Source organism: Dermacentor variabilis, chromosome 6 (assembly GCF_050947875.1).
Source record: "Dermacentor variabilis isolate Ectoservices chromosome 6, ASM5094787v1, whole genome shotgun sequence".
Lineage (NCBI taxonomy): Eukaryota > Metazoa > Arthropoda > Arachnida > Ixodida > Ixodidae > Dermacentor > Dermacentor variabilis.
The window spans coordinates 30838219-30865375 of NC_134573.1; the positions used below are offsets into that span (position 1 = coordinate 30838219).

The 27157-nt window shown below is 46.1% G+C and overlaps 1 protein-coding gene across 1 annotated transcript in view; it reads left to right on the plus strand.

The window, feature by feature from the left end:
- Nucleotides 1-27157, plus strand: part of LOC142586080 (uncharacterized) — a 108236-nt gene that overhangs the window by 69916 nt on the left and 11163 nt on the right. The window contains exons 4-6 of the mRNA XM_075697340.1: nucleotides 4385-4644; nucleotides 6691-6794; nucleotides 9171-9288. Coding sequence (XP_075553455.1) covers nucleotides 4385-4644; nucleotides 6691-6794; nucleotides 9171-9288 — 482 coding nt within the window. The remainder of the gene's footprint in view (nucleotides 1-4384; nucleotides 4645-6690; nucleotides 6795-9170; nucleotides 9289-27157) is intronic.

A 27157-nucleotide genomic window follows, 5' to 3' on the forward strand; every position in this document is an offset into this window, starting at 1 on the left:
TTCCGACGCAACACCAATGGTTAGAGTGCTAGAGATGATTTAATTGCACTGACACTTTCTTCATGGCTGTACCTGGAAGTGATGAATCTAGCGGCACGATTTTGTATTGATTCTAATATATTAATTATGTATGCTTGGTGCGGGCTTCTTATAGCTGAGGCGTATTCTAGTTTACTTCGAATGAAAGTTTCATAAGCTGGTTTTCTTGTGGATGAGGGGCACAGCACAAGGGTACGCCTGACATAACCAAGTGGTTTATTTGTGTCGGTAGCAAATTTTGTTATGTGGTCGGACCAGGTCAACTTGCTATTAATAGTGATACCGAGATAACGATACGATTCAACGGTGGACAGGACTGTCGAGTTTAAAAAGTTCGGGTGATTCTTGTTAGAGTGTTTACGGAATAAATACATAACTTTGCATTTGGAGATGTTCAGTTTCATTAAAGAATTTAAACAACAGGTTTCTAATAAATGTATGTCTATTTGCAGCATTGCATGGTTGGTTGGGTCTGTAATGCGACGATAGATTACGCAGTTATCTGCAAAAAGTCGGATATTGTATGATATGCCGTTAGAAAGGTCATTTATGAAGATGACAAAGAGAAGGGGACCGAGGGCGGACCTATGTGGTACTCCGGAGATGACGCTAGCAGTGGTTGAGCAATGATTTCCGACAGCTGTGTACTGGAGTCGACTAGTAAAAAAGCAAGAGATCCATGAAAGTGCGAGAGGGTCGACACCGAGGCATGAAAGTTTGGCCAAAAGCCGCTGATGGGGAACACCGTCAAATGCTTTGGCAAAGTCTCGGTATATGACGTCAGTATGAAAAGATGACTCTTAGTTCAGGTGAAGTACAGTAATAAATTCAAAAAGCTGTGTATCGCATGAAAAACTTGGCCGGAAACCGTGCTGAGTGTAAAAAAAAAGAGGGAATGATCACCGAGATGACATGCTATTTGCGAATATATTATATGTTCTAGGAGTTTACACGGACTACTCATTAAGGAAATGGGGCGCTAATTGGAAGGATCAGAGTGGCTACCAGTACCACTTTACTTATCTTCCAGTCATTTGGAAGTGAACTATCAGTAATAGACTGGGTGAAAATTATTTGTAATACTAGACTGGGAATTTCTTTCGTACCTTTTAGTATCTTAGCAGTGATGTTATCTGGCCCGGAGGCACTAGAAATCGTTAGGTCTTCGCTAAGTTTCATAATGCCTTGAGAAATTATCGTAATAGGAAACATGAGAGAAAAACTCTGGCTGGGCAAATCAAAGTCCTTCAGTGCAGGCTGATGAGTGAAAACAGAAGGAAAATATAAGTTCATTACGTCTGACCGCTCATCAAGCGGCAAGTTTGAACCGTCAGAATAAGTCAAGGAAACGTTATCGGAGCTATTGTTTGGTTTCAAAATATTCCAAAATTTTTTGGTGTTCATACGTATGATGTTAGGCAAATCGTGGTGGAAGAACTTCTTTTCGGATTGTCTCAAACTGCTAGTGTATTTGCGCAGGCGTTTAAAGTGCTTGTCGCACTTTGAACAAGATTTATAGCGCTTTGCATCACGAAGGAGACCTTTTTTCCTTCCCGACATCCTCCGAAGGGTGTAAGAAAGCCAGGGTTTTCCTAAATCACCGCGAATGCGAACAAGAGGCACATGTCTCTCAACAAGCCGTAATAACTTATTCTTAAACAGCAACCAGTTTTCATCTACTGTACGAGAAGGAGCAGTCTCACGAAAAAAATAAAAAAAATGTGCTTAGTTCATTGTTAATTTTGCTAAAATGTGCTTTGTTGTACTCTCTAATGTGTTTGGTCGAGGGCTGTCTGAAAGGAACTGCGATGCAGAGAATAAATAGCAGTAATTTGTGGTCGCTTAGGACAGCAACGAATGATAGCGATTTTATTATTTCGGGGTTAGAAACAAGGACAAGGTCTAGAATGTTCTCCCCACGGGTTGCCATATTAACCGTCTGAGTAAAGTTGGATGTAAGGATTGTGTCAAGAAAATCTTTGGATTGCCGGTTATGTGCCTCTAGATTTGCCTAGTTAATGTCCGGAAAATTAAAATCGCCACACAGCGTAAAATTCGCAGAAGGGAAGCGTGAGTAAAGATTCGCTAGTACAGAATTTAGTTCATGGTTCAAATAAACATAACAGCCAGGAGCGCGATAACAAGCAATTAACAAGCAATTACCACAGTCATACTTGACCGAATTGATATATTTACACAGCAAATTTCGTGTTGACAGTTCAATTTGGTGACATATGAAGGAACACTTTCCTTCACAAAAATCAAAATGCCGCCTCCCCTGCGCAACAACCTGTCAAGCCTGTGAACAGCTTATGTTAGGCTACCATATACTAGCTCGTGGTGAGCAATATTTGGATGCAGCCAAGATTCCGTAAGTATAGCAAGGTCAGTATTGTTGTCTTTCAAGATAGATTCTAGGGCGTCTTTCTTAGGCAGGTAACTACGCACGTTTGCGAACAAGGCCGACATATTCTGATAAACAGGGACAGTAATCGAGGCGAGGCAGGTCTGGGGGGAGAAGAGGGACGCGCATGCCTGGAGAGACGCAGTGACCGCTATGCCCTCAGTTCAACTATACAATCAGATTCAGCATTGTACGTGAATTGCTTGCCATCAAGCAGCAGCCTGTCAAATCGAAGTTTAAGTGATCTGCCGCTCTGTTGTTCATGAAGATAAAGTTTCCTTCGCACCTGTCGAACTCCGGCTGAGTAGTTCTCACGAATCGAAAAATTCGTGCCCTTGAGCTTAGAAGCAACTGCAAGATTTCTTGATTTATATTTAAATCTTGCATATTTTACAATAATAAGCCTAGTTTTGTCTTCCTGGTAATGGCCAAGTCGGTGTGCACGCTCCAAGTCGTCTATACTAACGGATAAACCGAGTTTCTCGGAGCAGAATGACACTATTTTCGTCTGGGGCTCAAGCCAAGTCTCGCCCCCCCCCCCCCATTGTATCTTGAATTCCACAAAAAAGTAAGTTTTAACGACGCAGGCGATTTTCTGCATCATCGCATTTTTCAGTAAGAACTTTGATTTCAGTGGAAAGTTTTGCAAGGCTGCCATTCACGTCCACCTTTAAACCTATTTTGTTTGGCTGAGTCTACTGGAAAATCTTCTCCAGGGCATCAACGCGAGCTGAAAGGCTGGTCACGGTGGTCTCGAAGCTATTCTGTGATGCTCGGATTAAAGAAAGTTCGAACAGAACAGAGCTTTGTGATGTTTCTATGCGAGATATGGCCTTTGCAATAGTTTCAATGGACAGCGGTGAAACGTCATTTGGCCCTGGGTTTAATTCTACATCTCCCGACGGCAACAGGAGCAGAATAATTGTTTTAGCATTGATGTATAGAGATAATATTTCTCACAACAGCCCGCAACAAGTTCCTATAACACAAGGGGAGCACGACACCGCAAGAAAACAGCGATTTCTAGAGAGAACACAAACCGCGTTCGGAAGGTAACTGACCTGCGTAAAGAAGGGGATATTTGGGACCACTGTCGTTGCTGTGGCGTGCCCCTACTCACCCCATTCCGGAGGTACAATATGTAGTCGATGCGGCTGTCCCTCGTGCATAGTTGCTCGATGTTGCCTGACGAAAAACCGGACTGTGGCAAGGAACGGCTTGTGTGAGGTGACTTACGAAGAATCGTTAAGGCAATGGGTAGCATCTGGGCGGGAGCGCTTTGGTGATAAGCCAGAAACGTGTGGCTGCCGTGGAATCTCAGCCGAAGCGACAATACGAAGCGCAGCACGAAAACATGTGCCAAGAACGGGATTTTCGTGACCACCGTCGTTGCGGTGGTGTGCCCCAACTCACCCCAGTCCGGTGGTACAATGGTGCAATATGTAGTCGAAGCGGCTGTCCCTCGTGCATAGTTGCTCGATGTTGCCAGACGAAAAACCGGACTGTGGCAAGGAACCGCTTGTGTGAGCTGACTTGTGTGAGTCAGTGCGAAACTCAGTTTGCTAAGGTAGCGCGCAAGTACTGATTACTCGTCATGCCGTCTATAAGTTTCGGAAGGCGGTTCCACTCATCAGACGGTAGGAAAAGAATGATTTCCTAGTTAGCGTTTTTGGGGAAATAAAATGCCGTCATTGTGACAGCGGCCAGTGGCCGCGGAGATGCATGCAGACAAAAATAAGTATGAAGTTGTCGCGAAGGGTGGGGATGCCTTAAGAAATTTTGTCACGCAAACTAGCATATCCATAGGAATGTGACAATTTCACATTTTCAGTGGCACAGCGGAAGAATAATACATCCACTTGTGCTGATAATTGTACTGATAATTGTACTGGTAATTGTGTTGATAATTGATAATGATTGTACTGATCCTCCGCTACGCAGCGGGACTTAGCGCCGTTTCAGCACTGAAGCGACAGCACAAACGCCCTGTACGCTTGCGGGCTCTCTTGGCCGTGGGGGGCCCGGACACGGACAGCCGGTTGTTCGCGCACCCCGTCGAAGGCACCGAGGGCGCGCGCTCAGCGCTCATGGCGAACGCCGAACACTGGCTGCGCGTGTTTGAGTTCGACGGCCTCCTGGTGCACATCGACCGCCCGGAGAGTTTCACCACCTCAGACTATGCCATCAACGAGTTTGTCTTTGTGAGTACACAGCGCGCGAGAAGCAGCCAGCCAAGACGCTTAATTCATTGCTATTTATACTATTCCGCCTATTCAGTGCTTTTTTGCCGTCTTTAGTACGGTTACCGAGATTCTCTTTGAACGCTAGCTAATGCAGTAACTGTAATCCATGTATATGATACATCGCGCCAAGGGGTACATAAAATAGAATTTGCGTAGCATAAGTAAACTCATTAGCGGTTCTTCTGATCTTCTGGAAGCGCTGGGGTTTGTCGACCTGTCGGAGTCATTTGTGAAGTGTTTTTTGTATCACATTTGCCTATTAAGCGAATACTTCGATCAAGTTGAAAACCCTCATACGAAACGTTGTATAATCGTGGTGCCATACGATGTTTCTTGCAAAGCTAACTAACAGGGCATGAACAGGTGAGCTTGCAAAATTTCGCACTGTAGCCGCGTGTATTGAAGTGCGTGGAAGCGCAAGACACTGCTGATTGATTTATCGACTCTGTTTATAAGTGTAAACATTAGCTACTATCTCCATATTGTTTTTTATTAAAACTGTGACTCATTAGCGAAGTAGTTAGAAATTTTCTAGTATATAGGAGTTATAAGTGCTACTTAATACGAAGTGTCAGCCTTTTCCGTTTACATAATTGTAGAATTTGCCGTACTTACTGCGGCGTTTATTTTCTACAGAAAGTTTCTTTTGTGTGTGAATATAGCAAGTGGCGAAACATACAATTTTTTAGTGTGGAATTTGTTGCGCCTAGGTTAGAAGTTATTTTCGGCAAATATCTCGTTCTTGAATCGTGCTCCATATTTGGAGACCCTCTTCCTAAACACTGTAGTTATTGCACAAATATCAAAGCTTTAGAGAAGCAGTCAATAGAGAAGCTGCAGTGCCCATAATTTCATTTAACAATGCAGGAATTAGGTGTCAGTGTATTTGGTACGCGAACAGAACTAGAACGGGAATTTATTCCTAGCAGTATGTCAGTAGAGAGTCGTAATGAATAGGCTTGAAATTCCGGCAAGACACACCTATGGTAATTGTCAAATACAACGTTCTCTTTAAAACACCCTGCGATTTGCTTGAGTCACGCCTTGGCCACCCAACTTTCCCTTGTTTCCTCCTGCACTCAGTCACCAATCACCATACCAGATTACTTCTCTCGCTGTTTTGCAAACCTTTCACTACATCGCAATAATTCCTTTACAACATCATCGGCACTTTCCCCCGAGAATTATTTCTGATCAGTAGTCTAGTAATTGAAGGAGTAGATTGTCGCAAGGTAGTAAACGATTAAGAATATCGTTAGCCCGGGGTGCCATCAATGAACCTACACATTTCATCCACCGCAGTAGCAGCAGTGCGTACACTGAGCGGTCCAGGGCTCGTCTTCCCTGCTTTTTTGTTTTTATCGCAGTGACAGTGAAAATGGACGATTGCTTGGGCAGAAGGCTGACGGGATACCTTGCCCTCCCTATGCTCTTTGTATGTGAATGCATGTAAGCTCACATGTGGCAAGATGACCATCGTCTTAACCGTCAGGTATTTGCTTTCACTAAGTCATTTTGGTTAAAAACAAATCTGAGCAAAATAATTCGCCGTACTTTCTTCGGATTTTATTTGAGGCTTCAATCAGGAACTTTGAGCCCATTCTGATTCTTATCACCTTTCGGCGTGCGTGATTCCTCAGTGCGCCGCCGTGTCCTCCACCAGAAGCGCATTTTGAAACGCCGATAGAAATGCGTTCTGCTTTGAGAAACGCTCAGGAAGCGCCTTCCCCACAAATTGCCTTCAGCCAGCTTTGGCCACTCCCGATCAATTTAGTCTCCTGTCATCCTGTTTTTAATTTTGACGTCGAGTTACATCACCAGACCACCATACCGATACAAGTGCACTATATAGCAGTTCTTTTTGTCCCTGTCACATACAGAGTGCCCCACAGATGGAATTGTGAAGGGGCAAGTTGTGTACACTGATTCAAAAAGAGCAGATTTATCAGAAATGAAACTTTACACGGTTTAAATGTTTTCGCCAGCGTGTGATCTCTCCTACAGGCCATGTACGAGTTCATGAAGACAAGAGACAAGTTCTTCTCTGTTATCTTACCAGCTGACGAGGACCGTCGGAGCGCCTACTTCTCGCCATACGCCTACGCACAGTGCGTATTTGAATTACAGTTGTATTTTCCCACCACTAAGACATTCTTATATTGACCGCTCAAGGCGAAGCTTTATGGCCGCACAGCAATAAAACGCCGTCCTTGGGTGGTTAATGTTGCAGTTTGTAATAATCCGGTAATATTAAGGGGAGCTTTGTTTCCAGAATGCTTAAGGCAGGGGTTCCAAAAGCGGCTTCCACGAGAGGCCTAAATGAATCCGACCCAATTCCCGCTTTGGTTGATTTTACAACGTTTATTATATTCGACGAGTTCACTGCTTGTTTTGTTCTCATTTCATAGCCGTCCAATTTATTTATAGCAGAAATTATCGCGGAGCTGAGGATTAGCAAATCGGTGGCGAAAAAAAGTAAAAAACCAGAGGGGAGGGGGGGGGAAGAAGGGTGGTTCCGCGGCACGTTGCGAAAACAGTTGCTGTTCTCCAAGGTCCGAAAATTTCGAATCCTTTTGCATAAGATATTAGCCGCAACTTACCTCGCGCTGTTTGATCATCATCAGCCTATATTTAGGTCCGCTGCAGAACGAAGGCCTCTTCAAGCCATCCCGAACTACCCATGTTATGCGCTAGCGGATTCTAACTTGCACCTGCGAATGTTCAACTTTCATCACCCCACCTAATTTTTTGCCGTCCTCGACTGCGTTCCTTTTCCATGAGCTCCATTCTGTAACTCTAATGGTCGACCTGTCACCTGCTCTACCCACTATACGGCCTACCCAGCTCCATTTTATTTCTCCTAATGGCAGAATATCAGCTATCCCCGTTTGCTCCGTGATCCACACCGCTGTGCTCTTGTTTTTTAACGTTACGCCTAATATTTTCTGTTCCACTGCTCTTTGCGCGGTTCTTAACTAAGATCGAGCTTCTGTTGAACTTCTTTGTCAGCAACACTCGAGAGGACCTGCAACAAATGACTCAGGACCTTAACCGAGAAAGCGCGAGTTGGGTTGACTATAAGGATGCAGAAGACGAAAGTAATGTTCAATATAGCCTGCCAAAGAAACAAGAATTCATAATCGCCAGTCAGCTTCTAGAGTGAGCAGGAGTACATTTATATAGATCAATTACAGACTGGTGCACCCTGATCAAGAGAACGAAATTTACAGAGAAATAAATGCTGATTGAAGTGCATACAGCTGTCTTTACAAAGTCCTGACTGTTAGCTTAACACTGTCGTTGAAAAGAAAAGCGTACAATAACTACATTCCAGTAACGCAAACATACGGGGCAGAAACTTGAGCGTTAACAATGAAGCTAGATGCACATTTTCACGGTCGCCTCAATAATAAATGCGTAACCGTTTATATGCTTGCCCAGCGAGAAAAAGCATACGTCCTTCCGTGCTTCTCATATGACGACCGCTTTAAATATCACACGAGCCGCAGCGATTGAATCCGCCGTCTTGCTGCCTCTCTCTTCGACGGGAACTCAGCGGCGAGAACACAGAGCGCACAAGGCTGTCAGCAGTCGGCGCTCTTTGTCGCCATCGTAGAGGGATTTAAAAATACGGTCGACGTGGCCGCGCAGGACGCAGCCGCGGCGGGAGTGCGGTTCAACGCGCATGAATGAGGCGCTAAATAGTCATAATGACCTATAATAATCGGAATGTCATCAGCGCAGTGGTTTGCTTACGTCATCAAATAACATTGCGCCTCCGTCGGCAGCAGGTCGTATCGCCGTAGTGCTGTCGTTTGTACTGGTGGGATCAAGTTTCATACTATTGATAATGACACCGGGCAGCGTTGCGACAAGGAAGCGGCTCAATGATTACGCATATTTGGGCAACTCCCATTGTGGTTTCTGCGCAAATTTTTTCCCTCAGAAAAAACACCATTGGCGCCTGCCAATGTTGTGTTCTCGTAATGATACACTACCATTACGACAGAAATCATTTTCTACACAATTAGAGCCTCTCTCCTGTTGACTGCGATGACCTTCACAAGCTCTTGCCGGAAATTGTCAGCTAATAGCATCTCCTAAACGACCTTATTGATGACTGTCACTCTTTCCATCTCCCTCTGAAGATATCACTACAGTGGTAGTGCGGCTATGTGGTATTCCACTGCTAGTAAAGTAATGAAACTAATCGAGAATACAGCCAAGTCGGCATTACAAATCATATAAGCAAATTCTAAATTGCTTGCACAATAAGCTAATGTGTGCTGTGTACTGTACAAATGAAGGAGCACGAGGCTTTGGCTTCACCTTAGGATGGATTGTCTCGCAAATGCCATAAAAATAAAGAAAGATGAGCATGTCATTCTGAGACCCGAACACCTTTAGGGTAATTTGGATTCGGGCACAAAATGTTGTATCCTCTCAAAACCGGTGGAACTAATGCGGCACGACCATGTGCGCAGGAGGCTGGAGGCTTTTGTGGTCTGGAGCCACGACCTGGTGGTGCATCCTCGGGAGCCAACTTGCCCATCACCGCTAAACACCAAGCACAAACACCACGGCCAAAAAGTGCTGTCCTTGGTGAGCGTTTAACGTGTTTATTTGGAACAAATAACTTAATATAGCGCCAAGCAACCCTTGATAGGTGCCGCAACAGTGCCAGCGCGAACTGCCAGGTAACTGAGATGCAATGGGCGGACTTCTGTAGAAAAGTGCGCAGGAAGTCGAAGAATGAAGGAAAAGCTAAAACCACAAGTGAAAGAGAATTTTTGCCTTCAAACAAGAGGTCAAACATGTAAAGCGGATGCGAAATCACATTTTTCCAAGTACTTTGCAAATAAAAGCTTATTACTAGCATGAAGGACTTGTCTGGTGGCTAACGCTAGCATCTTTGGAAAAAGCCGTGGGACGTAGTTCTTGGCACCTGAAAATTTTACCACGCGACGAGAAGCCGTAAGACGTATCCTGCGTTTCTTTATCGTTAGATTTATTGCCAATCATTATAATGGGAGTATATCAACATTTTCTTCTGAATTACGTTTCCCATTTTTACAATGGTCACCCGTGCTGTTCATATGTCCGCGCCTCAAATTATTGGCCTATTCAGTATGCTGCTAAGCACCACATTTGGTTTCGAACCGCGGTAGATGCAATTTTACACAGCAAGGTAAAATTAATCTTGTTGTGCGCCTAACGTAAGGAAGTGTTCAACTATTGCGGTAGAAATAATGACCAACCTTTCACTATGAATCGTGTACTGTGGGCGTTCGAAACTATTGCGGGCGTAAAACGAACGAAGTACAATTGCCGGTTACTTCATACTGTCTTTCTCGGTTTTGCAAACGCGACATTTTAGGCATCTACCACCACGCATAACTTTTCAATTCCTCTACGGGTATGACATTTTGTTGCAGGAAGAAAGCAGGGCCACGAGTGTAAAATAACGTATATTTACAACTGGCGTATATGGCGTTCAGGCAGCTGCCAAACTTCGTCTTCGTCTAGTCCAATCCAACTTCTTCGTTCCCTTCACTGTAACATCACCCTCCCGGTGAACTAGCTCCGTCCCGGTGCAAATTATAGAGCCTCACTTAATGGGGGGACATAGGGCTTAAGCCTGGCGACGTGAACAACATCGCTGGTGACGTTGCGATGCTCTGAAGGCTGACCGGCTGGGGCGACCTCGTATGTCACGTCGGACAGCTGGCGTAAGATCTGGTACGGACCGGAATACCGGGAAAGTAATTTTTTCCGACAAGCCGACGCGCCGTGAAGGCGTCCAGAGAAAGACAAGGGAACTAGGTGAAAAATGATGGTCTCGGTGTCGAAGGTCGTAGCGTCGCTTTTGAGAAGCTTGCGAGAGTGTGAGGCGATTACGGGTGACATCTCAGGCCTGGGCGGCTAAACCAATAGCACCGCGAGCGTAACCAGTGCTGGGTGATTGTACTGCGGTAGGTAGCAACGTGTCAAAGAGCAAGGTGGGGTTGCGGCCATACAAAAGGTAAAATGGTGAAAATCCGGCAGTGTCGTGACGGGACGAGTTGTATGCGAAAGTGATGTATGGTAAAGCGACGTCCAAATCACGATGATCGTCGGAAACGTACATGGCCAGCATTTCAGTTAGCGTGCGGCTGAGTCGCTCGGTGAGGCCGTTCGTTTGAGGGTGGTACGCGGTAGCAATCTGGTGTTCAGTTGCGCTGGACTGGAGCAGGTCATCGACGACCTTAGATAAAAAGCAGCGGCCGCGATCCGTCAGCAACTGACGAGGGGTGCCGTGGTGCAGGATGACGTCGTATAGTAAGAAGTCAGCGGCGTCTGTAGCGCAGGTGGTTGGTAGCGCTCGCGCGATGGCATATCTCGTGGCATAATCAGTTGCTACAGCAATCCATTTGTTGCCTTTGATAGAAATTGGAAAGGGGCCCAGGAGGTCTAGGCCCACACGAAAGAAAGGCTCTGTGGGGATATCGATTGGTTGAAGCAAACCAGCGGGAGGCGTAGCAGGCGTCTTCCGGCGCTGACACAGGTCGCAAGAAGTGACATAACGGCACACAGAGCGATAAATGCCGGGCCAGAAGAAGCGGCGCCACAGGCGGTCGTATGTACGAGTGATGCCCAGATGTCCAGCACTAGGAGCGCCGTGAAGTTGCTGGAGCACGGCTAGTCGAAGGTGCTTGGGAACGACGAGGAGGAGCTCCGAGCCGTCAGGACGAACGCTACGACGGTATAAAGTTCCATCGCGCAAGGTGAACATGCGGAGGGACAGGTCATTGGGCGAGGAGCTTAGGCAGTCCATAAGTGTTCGAATAACAGGATCTTTGCGCTGCTCGTCGCCAATATGGAGGAAGTCGGAGATGGATAGAACACTGATGTCCAAGTCTGCATCGGTATCGCCCAGTTGATCCACGGGATTGCGGGACAGGCAGTCAGCGTCTTTATGCAGGCGCCCTGACTTATACATAATAGAATATGTATTCGTGTAGACGCAATGCCCAACGTGCAAGTCGTCCAGTTGGGTCCTTCAAAGAGGAGAGCCAGCAGAGGGGGTGATGATTGGTTACGACGCAGAAGCTCCGACCGAAAAGGTACGGCCGGAATTTCGCGACCGCCCATACGAGCGCGAGACATTCTCTCTCGGTAATGGAGTAATTTCGTTCGGGCGTGGAAAGAAGGCGGCTAGCGTAAGCGATGACACGGTCTTGGCCCTGTTGACGCTGAGCGAGGACAGCGCCGATGCCATGACCACTCGCGTCAGTTCGCACTTCAGTGGGCGCAGAAGGGTCAAAGTGTGACAGAATTGGGGAAGTTGTAAGCCGCTCAATCAGGGTAGAAAAGGCTTTCTCCTGCAGAGGTCCCTAAGAGAAAGAGACGTCTTTCGTAAGAAGGTCAGTGTGAGGTTGAGCGATGTCGGCAAAATTTTTCACAAATCGCCGGAAATAAGAGCATAGGCCCAGAAAACTACGGACATCGTTTGTTGAACAAGGTACAGGGAAATTTCGCACGGCGTGAACTTTCTGTGGGTTAGGTTGGATACCGGCGGCGTTTACGAGATGGCCGAGCATGTTAATTTCACGGCGACTGAAATGGCACTTAAAGGAGTTTAGCTGAAGGCCAGCCCTGCGAAACACGGAGAGTATGGTTGTGAGGCGCCGCAGGTGGCTCTCAAATTTCGGCGAAAACACAATCACATCTTCGAGGTAACAGAGGCATGTAGACCACTTCAAGCCGCGCAAGAGAGAGTCCAACATGCGCTCGAATGTAGCTAGCGCATTGCATAATCCAAACGGCATGACTTTAAATTGGTACAGACCTTCCGGTGTGACGAAGGCTGTTTTCTCGCGGTCCATCTCATCGACGCTAATCTGCCAATAGCCGGAGCGGAGGTCAATTGATGAAAAGTATTGGGATCCGTGAAGGCAGTCAAGAGCATCATCAATGCGCGGCAGGGAATAAACATCCTTCTTTGTTATCCTGTTGATGTGACTGTAGTCAACGCAGAAGCGCCCCAAGTTGTCTTTTTTTCTTTACTAGGACAACCGGTGATGCCCACGGGCTACTGGAAGGTTCAATGATGTCCTTGTCCATCATCCTGTCTACTTCTTTCTGTATGGTGGCCCTTTCTGTTGGGGAGACACGATATGGCCGCCTATGAATGGGGCTGGCGTCACCGGTGTTGATGCGATGCGTGACAACAGATGTCTGGCCAAGTGGACGGTCGTCCAAATCAAAGATGTCCCGAAAAGATGACAGGAGGTGACGAAGAGCTGTTGTTTGCACAGAAGGAAGGTCAGGGGCGATCATCTTAGAAACATCGTCCGCAGGCGTCGAGTACGGAGGAGTGGGTGACAAAGGTCCGTTGGTACTGACGAAGGATTCAGAGGTGAAAGAAGAAATGTCAAATTCTTCCAAAGGAGTGATATGCGCTATGGCGATACCGTGCGGCAGCACATGCGACGAAAGTCCAAAATTGAGGATGGGCACGCGAGTGCAGTTTTCGCGGATCCGGATTAAGGTGCTCGGTAGGGCAATATTGCGCGACAAAACCACGTCAGTAAGCGGCGACACGACGCACTCGCCATCAGGTACGGGAGGACAGGACGTCAGGAGGACATTTGTAGGCGCCTGTGGAGACAGCCTTGCAAAGTCGGCAGAACATAAGCGGCGTGAAACACAAGTTGTTGCGTTGGCAGGAAGCCGCAGATCCAACTGTACAACACCTGCGGAGCAATCAATTTGGGCAGAGTGTTCCGAAAGGAAGTCGAGGCCGAGAATTAGGTCGTGTGGACAGTGTTCAAGGACGATAAATAGAACAACGGCATAATGGCCCCCAATGGTCACACGTGTTGTGCACATTCCAAGGACAGGTGAAGTACTCCCATCGGCGACTCGCACAGTGCACGGTACGGCGGGTGTCAGAACCTTTTTGAGCCTTCGGCGGAGACCAGCACTCATAACTGAAAGGTGCGCTCCTTTGTCAACGAGAGATCTAACAGGAACGCCATCAACTTCAATGTCCAGTAGGTTTCCACATGTAGGCAGGGTCAACAGAGGATTTGTGGGCCGGGTCGGAGTTGCAGCTTCACCTCCGGGAACTGCACCGCCTAGTTTCCCGAAGCGAAGCGACCGGTTGCAGAAGGGGACGAAGAGCGGGGAACGAGAGGCGAACGAGACCTACGACTTTGCGGAGACGGGGAGCGGCTGGAAGCGGCGACCACCGAGGAGGCGACGACCAATGGTTGCGGCAATGACGAGCGATGTGTCCATTACCGGAACAATTAGAACAGATAGGTTTATCATACGCTGTGCGCCAGTCAGCTGGGTGGCGACGAGGGGGCGGAAAGCTTTGCGTTTGGGAGCGAGCGGCCGGAGAAATCTGGTAGGTGTTTGTATGGCGGACAGAGCCGAGAGATGGAATGCGCAAACTTGCTATTTCCTCTCGAACGACCGCTTGTATAAGGGAGATAGCGGGCACGCTTTCCCGACAGTCAGAACGTACTGGAGCCGGAGCCATGGCCTCAAGCTCACGGCGAACGATGCGCGTGATTTCTTCCGGTCCTGTGGGCTGAACGAAGCGCAGCGGGTATTCGCAAGATGTCGCGGCGCTATTGGGCAATCGGTCAAAAATCTGAGCGACGCGGCGGCCCTTCGCTTGTTCGAAGCGCCGGCACTCCTTTATAATTGCATCCACAGTGGCACAATCCTTGCACATCAGGAGATTGAAGGCATCGTCTGCAATACCTTTCAACATGTGACCAATCTTGTCTACCTCGGTCATCTTGTTATCAGCCTTGCGACAGAGGGCCAGCACATCCTGTATGTAGACGACATAGGATTTTGTGGACGTTTGAGCGCGACACGCAAGTTCTTTTTTTGCCGCCAGCTGACGACCGACAGGTCTGCCAAACAGGTCTCGCATTTTTTCTTTGCAGACATCCCAGCTCGTTAGGTCAGCTTCGTGTGTGTCGTACCATTGCCTCGCAGTTCCTCTTAGGTAAAATATGACGTTTGCTAGCATCATTGTTGGATCGCACCTGTTGTTGTCGCACACTCGTTCGTACATCGTAAGCCAGCCCTCGACGTCGGCGTTTTCCGTGCCACAAAATGTCCCTGGATCCCGCGGATGAGTGAGGATGACCGTTGGCACGGGCTGCTGAGGTGTTGTCGCTTGTGTCGGTTGATTTGCCATTGTGGTGGCAGGTAGATGACGTCCGCTGCTAAGTTCCGTGATTGTACCGCGCACCTACACCAAAATGTTGCAGGAAGAAAGCAGGCCCACGAGTGTAAAATAACGTATATTTACAACTGGCGTATATGGCGTTCAGGCAACTGCCAGACTTCGTCTTCATCTAGTCCAATCCAACTTCTTCATTCCCTTCACCGTCACAATATCACCAGCCCGATCATATGTTCTTAGTTGCTTACTTTCACATGTAAAATTGTGAAAGAAGACGCTTGCACGCACCTCCATTCCCCGAACTCGTGCCTCTTCAAAAGGAAAGGAAATAACACGTAAAAATCACTGGCGATTTAGCGGTAAATGAGAAACAAATCTATTAGCATAACATCGAAATTCTTTCGGGCCTCGAATCCATCTTTTAAAACACGCTCACCACATTGCGAACTGTCGTTCAGGAGGTGACTCAACACACGTCCGGCCTTTTCGACGAGCAACGTCCCACTTTGCTCCTTCATTTCCAGGTATTTATCATTTCAGTAATTCAATTAAGAAGTACACATAATTTCCCCTCTGTGGCGCTTCGGGTCATTGCTTGTTGGCTTCTTACGATATGACTATAAATATATCCACTTTTTCTACTTGGACACTTATAAGGATAATGCTTTGAAATTTATTTGGTCGTCCGGCACCTTCAAATTAGTAAATATGAAAACCCGTTCTTATTCTGTTATATACGATATCACGATAAATAAGAACAGGCTTAGAAACACTCTGCCATCTCAAAAAAAAATTTTGGCAGATCCAATGTACCTTTTTGGAACCTATCTGAAGAGAATATTCCTTTAAAGACATGGAAAGTGATGATAGCTGCATTACTTTATGTGTTTTTCTAATGTAAGAGCACGATCAAGCCGAAGGCCTTATGCATATCTTTCGACAACCTAGTACAACGTCTTATAACAAGTTTTCCAATGATCACTGACGTATTCTGGCGATGATTTACTGTCATTTACTACTGCAGATGTACATTTTGAAGTCACCCTTTATGCACACTTGGACTTCTTTATTACGTTACTGCAATTTCATCGATGCAGGCGTGCAACTTGTGTGTTGTTGCGTGTCTTGCACTGCAGACTGTGGAGGGATTATCGAAAGCCGAGGCGTAGACACCGTAAAGAACGAAACGTAGTGATGCCCATTCATGGAATTTATGCCCGCACAATCACGTGATCGATGACACCAGCCGTTCTGCATGTTAGGTGACACTCTGTGTTGTTCGCTTTGGGCAAACCGCACGTTGTCTTCATGAACCCGACAATTCATCTGTTTTCCACCTTGTATCAATTGATGTTGAAGTCACCCGCTGTGATGAGTGGAATGGTCTCGTGCTTTTCGCACTCTGTGCTACCGGGCATAATCGCATCTGGTGCAAACTGGGCAGACACAAGTTCATGTTCCTCTTCACGTGGTTCCTCGTCTAGAAACAACGTTGTGATGCACTCGGCTTCTGGCTTGCATTGGAGAATTCGCTCAGACTGAGCGCCAGCGGTACACCGAAGTTGTCTTTCTTCGGTGCGATGCTTCTATTTCGCTAGTCTCTCTTGTGCTGTGAGGTTCTGTTCAGCTCCCTTGTGCGCGAAGATTGCAATGAGCCCTTCAGCGCACATACCTTTTAGGGGTACGATTGGACGCGGCCGATGATACATAATCGAAGCAATCAATTCCCATGTACTGACCTGTAACACCATCGTGGGCTCTTCTCACAGGGGTTTGTTCTGTTTTTGTGTCGAAGTGGAAATCATGTGCCCGTTCTCGGTGCCCTCCTCAACTCAAGAGTTTCCTTCCTGCGTCTTAGTCATAAAGGAACTGACGCGTGCGCATGTGCTCATGCACCCCTGTGCTAATCAATATGCCACCACGCGGGTATATTATCGAACAGTTTTTTCGCGTTGACACGATGGAAGTATGCGTGCAAATGTGGCTTAATTTTTAGGGCATCATGCTTCCGTGCTGGGGACCGACGTTTGGTCCTATTATCAGCCACATCATCATCAACCTCACCATCATCAGAATATTTTATGTCCCCTGCAGGACGAAGGCCTCTCCCGGCGATTCCAACTTGCACCCACGAATTTCCTAATTTCATCGTACCACCTAGACTTCTGCTGTCCTCTCCTCCGCTTCCCTTCTCTAGCTACCCATGCTGTAACTCTAATGGTCCAATGGTTGTCTAACCTGCGCAATACATGACCTGGCCAGCGCCGCTTCTTTCTGCTAATGTCAATTAGATTATCGGCTATACCTGTTTGCTCTCTGATCGAAACCGCACTTTTTCTTTATCTGAAGGTTATGTCTAGCATTCTTCGTTCCATCGCTCTTTGTGTGGTCCTTAGCTTGTTCTCAAGTTTCTTTGTCAGCCTCCAAGTCTATGCCCAATATGTCAGCACCGGTAAAATAGACTGATTGTACATCTTCCTTTTCAATTATAATGGTAAGCTTCCAGTCAGCAGCTGACAATGTATGCCGTATGCTATCCAACCCATTTATATTCTTCTAGGAATTTCCTTCTCATGATCAGGCTTCCCTGTGATTAGTTGACCTTAGTAAACGTACTCCTTCACAGACTATAGAGGCTGACTGGCGACCCAGAACTCTTATTCCCTTGCCCGGTTATTCATCATTATCTTTGTCTTCTGCATATTAATCTTAAACGCCACTCTTACGCTTTCTCTATTAAGGTCCTTCATCATTTGTTGTAATTGCTCCCCAGTGTTGCTGAATAGGGCGATGTCATCGGCGAACCGAACGTTTCCGAGGTATTCGCCGTCGATGCTTACTCCTAAGCCTTCCGAGTTTAATGGCTTGAAAACTTCTTCCAAGCAAGCAGTCAACAGCATTGGAGAGATTGTGTCTCCCTGTCTGAGCGCTTTCTTTATAGGTATCTTCCTGCTTTCCTTGTGTAGAATTGAGGTAGCTATGGCAATTTAGTAGATATTTTCCAAGGTATTTACGTAAGCGGTCTGTACTCCTCGATTATGTAATGCCTCTATGACTGCTGGTACCTCTTCTGAATCAAATGCCTTTTCGTAATAAATGAAAGCCATATATACAGGCTCATTATAATCTGCGTATTTCTTAATTACCCGCTTGATGAAATGGATGTGATCCATTGTAGGGTATGCCATCCTGAAACCAGCCTGTTCCCCAGTTGACTTAAGTCCAGCGTTGCCCTTATTTTATCGTAGATTATCTTGGAGAATATTGATTATCATACCGGGAGTAAAGTGATGGGTCTATAATTCTTCAATTCTTGAACGTCTCCCCTTTTGTGGATTAGTATAATGTTTGCATTCTTCCAGTTTTCTGGTGCTCTTGCAGTCGATAGACACTTCGTATAGAGAGCCACCAGTTTTCCAAGCATTATGTCTCCGCGATCTTTGTTTTTAATCGACTCTTATTACATCTTCTCCGGTCGCTCTTCCTGATTTCATGCTCACCATGATTGCTCAGTGGCTATGGTGTTAGGCTGCTGAGCACGAGGTCGCGGGATCGAATCCCGGCCATGGCGGCTGCATTTCGATGGCGGCCAAATGCGAAGACATTGTCTACTTAGGTTTAGGTGAATGTTAAAGAACCCCATGTAATCGAAATTTCCGGAGTCCTCCACTATGGCGTGCCTAATAGTCAGAAAGCACTTTCAGAAAGTATTTAGCACGTTAAACCCCATAATTCATTTCATGTCCTGCAAAGCCCTTCTGATCTCATCGTTAGATATAGGAGCAGTTTATGTATCCTGTTTATTAATGTTTCGAATGGCGTTATCCTGAGTCCTCAGGGCACCGTACTGGTCAGTATGGCATTCTTCTGCTGCTTTTACTACACCTTCGAGATTCCTTTTGATATTACTTTGCTTATCTTTCAGTGCATGCATCTTGGTTTGTCCTATTCCAAGTTTCCTTCTCACTGATTTCAGGCTCAGTCCATTTCTTACGGCTTTTTCAGTTTTTCCCGCGTTATAATTTCAAATATCACTTATTTTTGCCTTATTGATCAGTTTTGACAGCTCCGGGAATTCTATCTTATCTCTTGAGTTGGACACATTCATTCTTTGTCGTCTCTTTATATGGTCCTTTTTTACTTGAGAGAGCTTGCCTTCTGGTTGCCTTGGTGTCATGCCTCGCACTTTAATTGCTGCCTCTGAAGCTAGCTTAGTTGCAGTTTCATTCGTCACCTATATGTCATCTTCATCACTCTGTTCAAAGGCTGCATATTTGTGTGCAAGCACTAGCCTCCATTTATCTGCTTTTTACCCTTACTGCGTCTAGGTTGACCTGGTTCTTCTTGACCAACATTACTCTTTCTCTCTTCAAATCGAGGTGAATTGTAGCCCTGACTAACAGATGATCACTGCACTTTACCCTACGCATCACTTCTACATACTGCAGTATGCTGGGATCGGCAAAAAATTATGAGTTCAATTTAATTTCTGGTTTCACCAGTAGGGCTTTTCCAGGTCCACTTTCTGTTGCTACGCTTCTTGAAAAAAGGTGTTCATTATTCTCAGCTTATTCCTTTCTGCGAATTTTAACAGGATCTCTTCTCTAGCATTCCGAGAATCGACGCCATATTTGCCAATTGCTTTTCACTAGCCTGCTTTTTCCACACTTTTGCATTGAAGTTGCCCATTACTACAATACACTGAGTTTGCACTTTTCTCATCACTAATTCAACATCTTCATAAAACTGACCTACTTTATCATCATCGTGACTGTATCTTGGAGCGTAGGCTTGTACTACCTTTAATTTATATCTGTTATTAAGTTTGATTACGACTAATGCTACCCTCTCATTATTGCTGTAAAATTCATCAATGTTGCCTGCTTATGCCCTTGTGCATTAGGAATCCTCCCCCTTTTGATCTTAACTAGGAGACTTCTATAGCAGAGGATATGACTGTTACTCAGCACTGCATAAGTCTCACCGGTCCTTTTAATCTAGATAAGGCCAATGATATCCCAAACAATCTTTGATAGTTATTTTAAGAGTCCTGTGAAGCTAACCTCACTCGACAGAGTTTGGCTGGTAAAGGTTGCCAAGGTCAGCTTCTATTGGCGGCTTGTCCGGGTCCATAGGTTTTTAGCACCCTCTGCTGCATTACAGGTCTGACCACCACCTTGGTCAGGTGCTTCGAAGCTGCTAGGGACTAGGTGCCATGGGTTAATTGTACGCATGATCAGGATGGGGGTGGCCGAATACTGCAGCAGGAAGGCCAATTCCTGTTCTGGTGAGGGAGTGTCTTTGTTGAAGCTTAGTGGGCCTTCCTAATTTGGTTGTATCTGGATTAGTATAGCCCCACTCGCTCTCGACATCTTTTGCCGAGTGTCAGGCGTCACTCCAAGCCTGCAGATGGAGTGCACTGGAGGAGGTCGAAGTCACGCATACAATCGTTAAAAAAGAGGATTCGAACTTTCGACTATCGTAACTGAGCATTCGGCAAAGCTCAGTCAGATAATCCAGCAGGCGGCGAGGCTACCTTATTGCCGGAAAGTACAGTAGTAAATGTAGATGAAAGGATTGAACGCAAATATGATCGTTCAGGCGTGATGAAAATATGTGTGTTGACTTTACAAGTGGTGGTGTAACTACTTGCTTTTTCTTTATTTGTGCGTGAATACTGCAAACCCTCTCGTCACGTTTCTCTGTGGCCCTCCCCTTCGTTGTGCTAGTGCAGTTCTTGTTCAGCCCTCCAGTGTTTGCACTGCGCGCGTTTTTATTGATGGCATCCTTCACCACATTCAGTTCATCGTGCTGTCTTCCTGTAGCTGCGTGATGATTTTGGGATGGGATTTTGTGTCCTCCGCCTCAGCTTTCCTCATGCCGTCAGCGAACTATTCACATGACGGACACTGAATCTTCGTCCGCTGTCGATGCTCATAGCCTACGTTTCGTCACATCTACCGACTGTTTCATTCCCGCGGGCAATGAGCATATCCTCACACTGACTTTCGACACTACTCTTAATGTTGATGTGTTCCTTGCACCGATCGGTCACTGCCTTCTTGGTAAGCTTAGCCTTACTCCTAGCCTGGTGCGGTTTCAGGACGGTAGAGCGTTAGTCACTGTTCGCAACCCTATTTCTTCGCCAGTTGTGCTCTCCCAGGGCGCTACTGTGACATGCTCTACTGAAACCGAACCTCTTTCGCTGTTACCGCTTCACACCGAATAACCACCTTTGTCTACCACCACTGATTATCATACGGCTGCCGCTGCTTTAACGGCCGCGATAAATCCCGATCTGACCACTGCGACTGCGCAAAAAGATGACCGTTTGGCACTCCTGCAAAAACACAGCGCCTGATTTGACGTTCACTCCAAGCTTCTAGGGCGCATTTCCGTCGCAGTACATCGCAACGAAACCGAAGGCAGTTCGATTGTACGCCGCCGCCTGTATCGCGTGTCTTCCGCAGAACAGAAAATCATTGCAGATAACGTTGAGGACATGTTCAAAAGAGACATCATTCGGCCATCGCCCATTTCTTGGTCTTCGCCTGTTATACTGGTTCGCAAGTAATACGGCTCTGTACGATTTTACGTCGATTATCAAGTCCTCAATATAATAATAATATTTGGGGTTTTACGTGCCAAAACCACTTTCTGATTATGAGGCACGCCGTAGTGGAGGACTCCGGAAATTTTGACCACCTGGGGTTCTTTAACGTGCACCTAAATCTAAGCACACGGGTGTTTTCGCATTTCGCCCCCATCGAAATGCGGCCGCCGTGGCCGGGATTCAATCCCGCGACCTCGTGCTCAGCAGCCCAACACCATAGCCACTGAGCAACCACGGCGGGTTATCGAGTCCTTAATAAGATCACGGGCAAAGACGTATATCCAATGCCAAGAATCGACGGTGCCATTGACTCCCTCCAGGGTGCAGAATATTTCTCTAGTCTAGACCTCCGATCCGGATACTGGCAAATCCCTATGCACGAAGCGGACAAGGACAAGAAAGCCTTTGCAACCCCAGACGGACTTTACGAGTTCAACGTCATGCCCTTCGGTTTATGCAATGCTCCTGCAACATTTGAACGCATGATCGACACAGTTTTACGTGACCTTAAGTGGAAGAGCTGTCAGTGCTATTTAGATGACATCGTTATTTTTTCTACAACTTTTCGTCTGCACCTAGAGCGTTTGGACGAAGTTTTCACATGCATTTCAAACGCTGGACTCCAAACTCAACACAAAGGAATGCCATTTTGCCAGAAAGAACATCAAAGTGTTGGGCCACCTTATCAGCAAGGATGGCGTTCGACCAGATCCTGAAAAGATTGCTGCCATGCTTTGCTTCCCTCACCCTGAAAATAAAAAACAATTAAGAAGTTTCTTGGGCCTGGCATCATACTTCCGCCACTTCATCAGTCATTTTGCTGCCGTGGCGTCTCCGCTGTACAAGTTGTTAATGTCGGGCACTGATTTCCCTTGGACAGACGACGGCGAACTTTATTTTCTAGCCCTCAAGCAAGCATTAACCACCGACCCTGTCCTCTGTCACTTCAATGAGAACGCACCAACTTGTTTGGACACCGACGCCAGTGGCCATGGGATCGGTGCTGTCCTTCTACAGCGTGATACCACCTCACTAGAGAGAGTTGTTGCTTATGCCAGTCGCGCACTAACGGCTGCCGAAAAGAACTACTCGATTACAGAACAAGAATGTCTCGCAGTAGTTTGGGCGATCCAAAAATTTGGACCACATCTTTACGGACGCCACTTCACGGTCATAACCGACCCCCATGCCTTATGCTGGTTGTCGTCAATCAAAAATTTGTCTGAACGCCTTGGTCACTGGGTGGTCCGCTTACAAGAGTACGATTTTAACGTTCTCTGCAAGTCTAGGAAAAAGCGTCAAGATACCGATGCTCTCTCTCGCTGCCCGCTGCCACTATTATCTTCGAGTACATCTCTATTTTGTGACGTCACGATAGGCCATTCTAGGTTGTATCTATTTAAAATCCTGTTTCTTCAAAAAAACATTTAGTTGCAAGTAGCGCCTTGTCCGTCGTACATGTTCCTCTTTTAATCCGCGTCTTCGTAGCGTTCTTTTCTTGAACTATCTCTCCATTGCTCGCCACTTGATGATGAGACTAAGTCGCCACTCCTGGTATACCTCTAGCGGTTACTGACACGTTATGTTCCAATCGCGTCGCTCAGCTCGCCTCGTGTCAACGTTCTGACCCCTACTACAACCGCATTATGCAACGCCTGTGCGGAATTACTTCTGCACCAAATGCCAGATTACGTCGACAACTGCGACTATTTAAGCTTGACAACGACGTGCGGTACCGCTACATTTACAACTCCGACGGACACCACTGGGTACCTATTCTTCCACGCTCGATTCGCAAACAAGTTCTTGAAGCCTCTCACGACGATCCATCTGCTCGCCATTTGGGTTTCCACAAAACACACCACCGCGTTAGGAACCATCTCTTTTGGCTAGGCATGTCTACCTTTGTGGCCAAGTGCGTCGCTTCTTGCGTCCAGTGTCAACGGCGCAAACGACCGACTTCTCCTCCTGCTGGGCTTGTACAGACCATCCCATGTCCCGAGACACCGTTTGCCAACGTTGGGATAGACCTAGTCAGCCCTCTGCCCATAACGCCGGCAGGTCATCGATGGATCATGACAGCTGTTCACCAGCTCACACGTTGCGCAGAGACCACTCCTCTACGCTCTAGTTCGGCCTCCGACGTTGCCACCTTCTTTCTGGATGCCATTGTGCAGCGTCATGGTGCACCTCATGTACTGTTAAGCAACGGCGGCAAGACTTTCATGTCAAGAATGATCGCAGAAGTATTCGAAGCTTGCGCCACAGTTCATAAGACGACATCTGCATATCACCCACAAACAAATGGCTTAATCGAGCGATTTCGTCGCACACTAATATATATGATATGAGTGCATATCGGGCCAAACCACGACAACTGGGACAAACTTTTACTTTTTGTGACTTTTGCTGACAACACCGCTATCCAACGAACTGCGGGGTACTCACCTGTCTACCTAGTTTACGGCCCTTCACCGACAATCACCACTGACGCCGCTTTCTTCAATGTCCCAACTAACACCTCGGCCCGTATACCCGAACAGTTCGTCTCGAGACTTCAGGAATTCCGTCAACGCGCTCGCTTCAACACAGAAGTCAGACAGCTGGATCGCAAGAAACGTTACGACATCTCTCGTCGCGACGTCTCCTTTCGTTCTTGCGAGGAAGTGCTCCTTTGGACGCCCATTCGTACACCCGGTTTGTGTGAGAAAATTGAATCTCGCTTTCTTGGACCCTACAGTATTTATTTATTTATTTATTTATTTATTTATTTGTATTGCCCTCAGGGCCAGAGGCATTACAGAGGGGAGTGGAACATACGGAAAAAGAGAAACTATACAGGTTTTTCTTCTGCTAATACAATGTTAGCTAAAACGATGAGATAATTGCGGGAGGCAACAAAAATTCAAGCAATTGACCGATAAAAAATAAAATTACATAGTTGGTTAGCTACACTGCAATACACTTGTGTTTAAAACATTATGAAACTGGGAATAGTGAACAGTGGACGTGACTGCTCCAGGAGGGTGGTTCGAGTCCTGTGAGGTGCGGGGTACAAATGATTGATAACATGTTTGCGTTAAGCACGACATTATTCCCACCTTTTGTGCATGATCGAAACGAAGGGAAATGTATGATGGAGGAAGAATAAGGTCGTTGTGTAGGGCGGGGACTTTAGTATATCTTGTGGAAAAGACAGGCGAGAAAACTTGCGGCGACAGGCGAGTGACGCAAGCTGTAGGGACTCTTTCATTAAAGTGATACTGGCAGTACGACTGTAGTTTCCTGGAATGAAGCGGACAGAGTTATTTTGGACAAGCTCGAGGGCAGAGGTTAATATAGCAGTGCTGGGGTCCCAGATTGAAGAGGCATATTCGAGTTTACTTCGGACTAAAGATTTGTAAAGGAGGAGTTTTAAAGAAATAGGAGCAGATGAAAAATTGCGCCAGAGGTAACCTAACGAGCGGTTTGCATTCCTAATTATTTTGCTAATATGAAGAGACCAAGAAAGAGAGGAAGTTATGTGGACACCTAAGTATGAATAGGATGTTACGGATTCGAGAGCGGAATTCTCGAGCAAGTAGTAAATGGGGCAAGAAGTTGCACGGGAGATGCGTAATACCTTACATTTTGTAGTGATGAGTTCCATCAGCCAGATTTTACAGCAGTTAGATATACAGTTGATATCATTTTGAAGGATCGTAACATCATTTTGGTCAATAATTTCTTGGAAGACTACGCAATCGTCGGCGAATAAGTGAATGTTAGAGGTCACGCATTGCGGCAAGTCATTAATATAAATGAGAAACTGGAGAGGGCCGAGCACTGAACCTTGGGGCACGCCAGAATGAACTGGCCTCAACGGGGAAATATAAGTATTAGCAGACACGAATTGTGAGCGTCCGGTTCGAAAATATTCGATCCAGGAGAGAAGTTTCCTATCAATGTTCAATTTGCTTAATTTAAAGAGAAGTAAACTGTGGCACACTTTTTCAAAAGCTTTTGCGAAATCTAGGAAGACACAGTTAGCTATAGAACGACGATCAAGAATTGTATGTAGCTTGTGTGTAAAGGAAGCCAACTGCGTTTCGCAGGAAAGAGATCGGCGGAAACCATGTTGAGCCTTCGAAAAAAACGAGTTGGCATCAAGGAAATTTACAATGTTTGTGTAAAGAACATGTTCGGGGATTTCACACGGGATACTAGTTGGTGAAATCGGGCGGTAGTTTAGGGGTGAACTTTAACTTCCAGATTTATGAATTAGAACCATCTTTCTGACTTTCCAGTCGTATGGCAGTGTGGATTCATCAATTGATTGTTGGAATATTTTGGATAGCATAATACTAGAATATATTTTGGTACTTTTTAAGAATTTCGCATTGATAAGGTCAATTCCTGGGCTTGAGGGCACTTTCAATGATTCAATAATTTTTTCGATGCCAAGGGGTTGAATAATTACTGGATCCATTGTTAGAGAATCAAAACACTGCACCTTGGGAAGTGTTGTAGACGAGGTTGTAACAAAATTACGGCAAAATACATAATTTAATACCACAGAGCAGTCGGCAACTGGAATCGCATCACCAGAAGAGTCAGGTAACGTGATTTCGCTATTATGGTCGGGGTGAATGGTTCGCCAAAACTTTTTTGGGTCATTACTGAGCATAGCTGGCAGAGCATTTTGTAGGAAGTTATTACGAGAACATTTCAGTGCGGAGACATAAGCATTATTCGCTTTCACATATGCTTCCCATTGCGGCTCGGAGGATAATGCTTGGCAGGGCGATAGAGCCGCTTTTTTTGTTACGAAGTCGTTTTAAATTCGAGTTATACTAAAGTGCTTTTGAATGCGAAGAAATAGTGCGCATAGGTACGTGCTTGTCGATTAGTTCATGTACTTTTCTTGTAAACATATTCCAGTTAGTTTCGGTAGTACGGCTTTCAAAATCATCTAAGAAAACGTTGAGAAACGTAGATAGTTCGTTATTAATAGCTTCAAAGTTGGCTTACCTGTAATTACGAATGGACTTTTTGACTCTCCGGTTTATCGACTGACAATATTTTACTTCAAAACAAAGCGTTAAATGATCGCTAATACCTGGCATATACGATAAATCAGAGACCATATCAGGACAGTTCGTTAGTATAAGGTCAAGCGTATTTTCCGTACTGTGCGATAGCCTAGTAGGTTGAGAGACAAGCTGATAAAGGGAACATACCGAGCAAAGATTAAGAAAGTCATAGCTTCCTGATGAAAACAGTTTCAAAGCCGGGGGCTCAGAAAACCAGGAAATGTTGGGAAAGTTGAAGTCAGTCCCAGCAGGAAAATGAAAGCGTTAGGATGACGTGCAATAATAGTATCAATGGCATCATGTAAATCGACAGGAAAATTTGAGCAAATATCGGGTGGGTGATAGCAAACCCCCAACACAAAGCTCTTATGGCAGATATAAGCGTGCGCCCATACAATTTCTAGATTAGTTTGAACAGATTAGAACAGATTTTCTAGATTAGTTTGATTAATGAACAAACATCCGCCGTGAACTATCGCGTTACTCCTGTAGACGTTTCTTCGGACCATCGTTATCGTGGCTCAGAGATTGTTCACGTTTCGCGCCTAAAACGATTCATTTGGCGTTTCCCTCCTGACTACGTCGCAGCCTGGC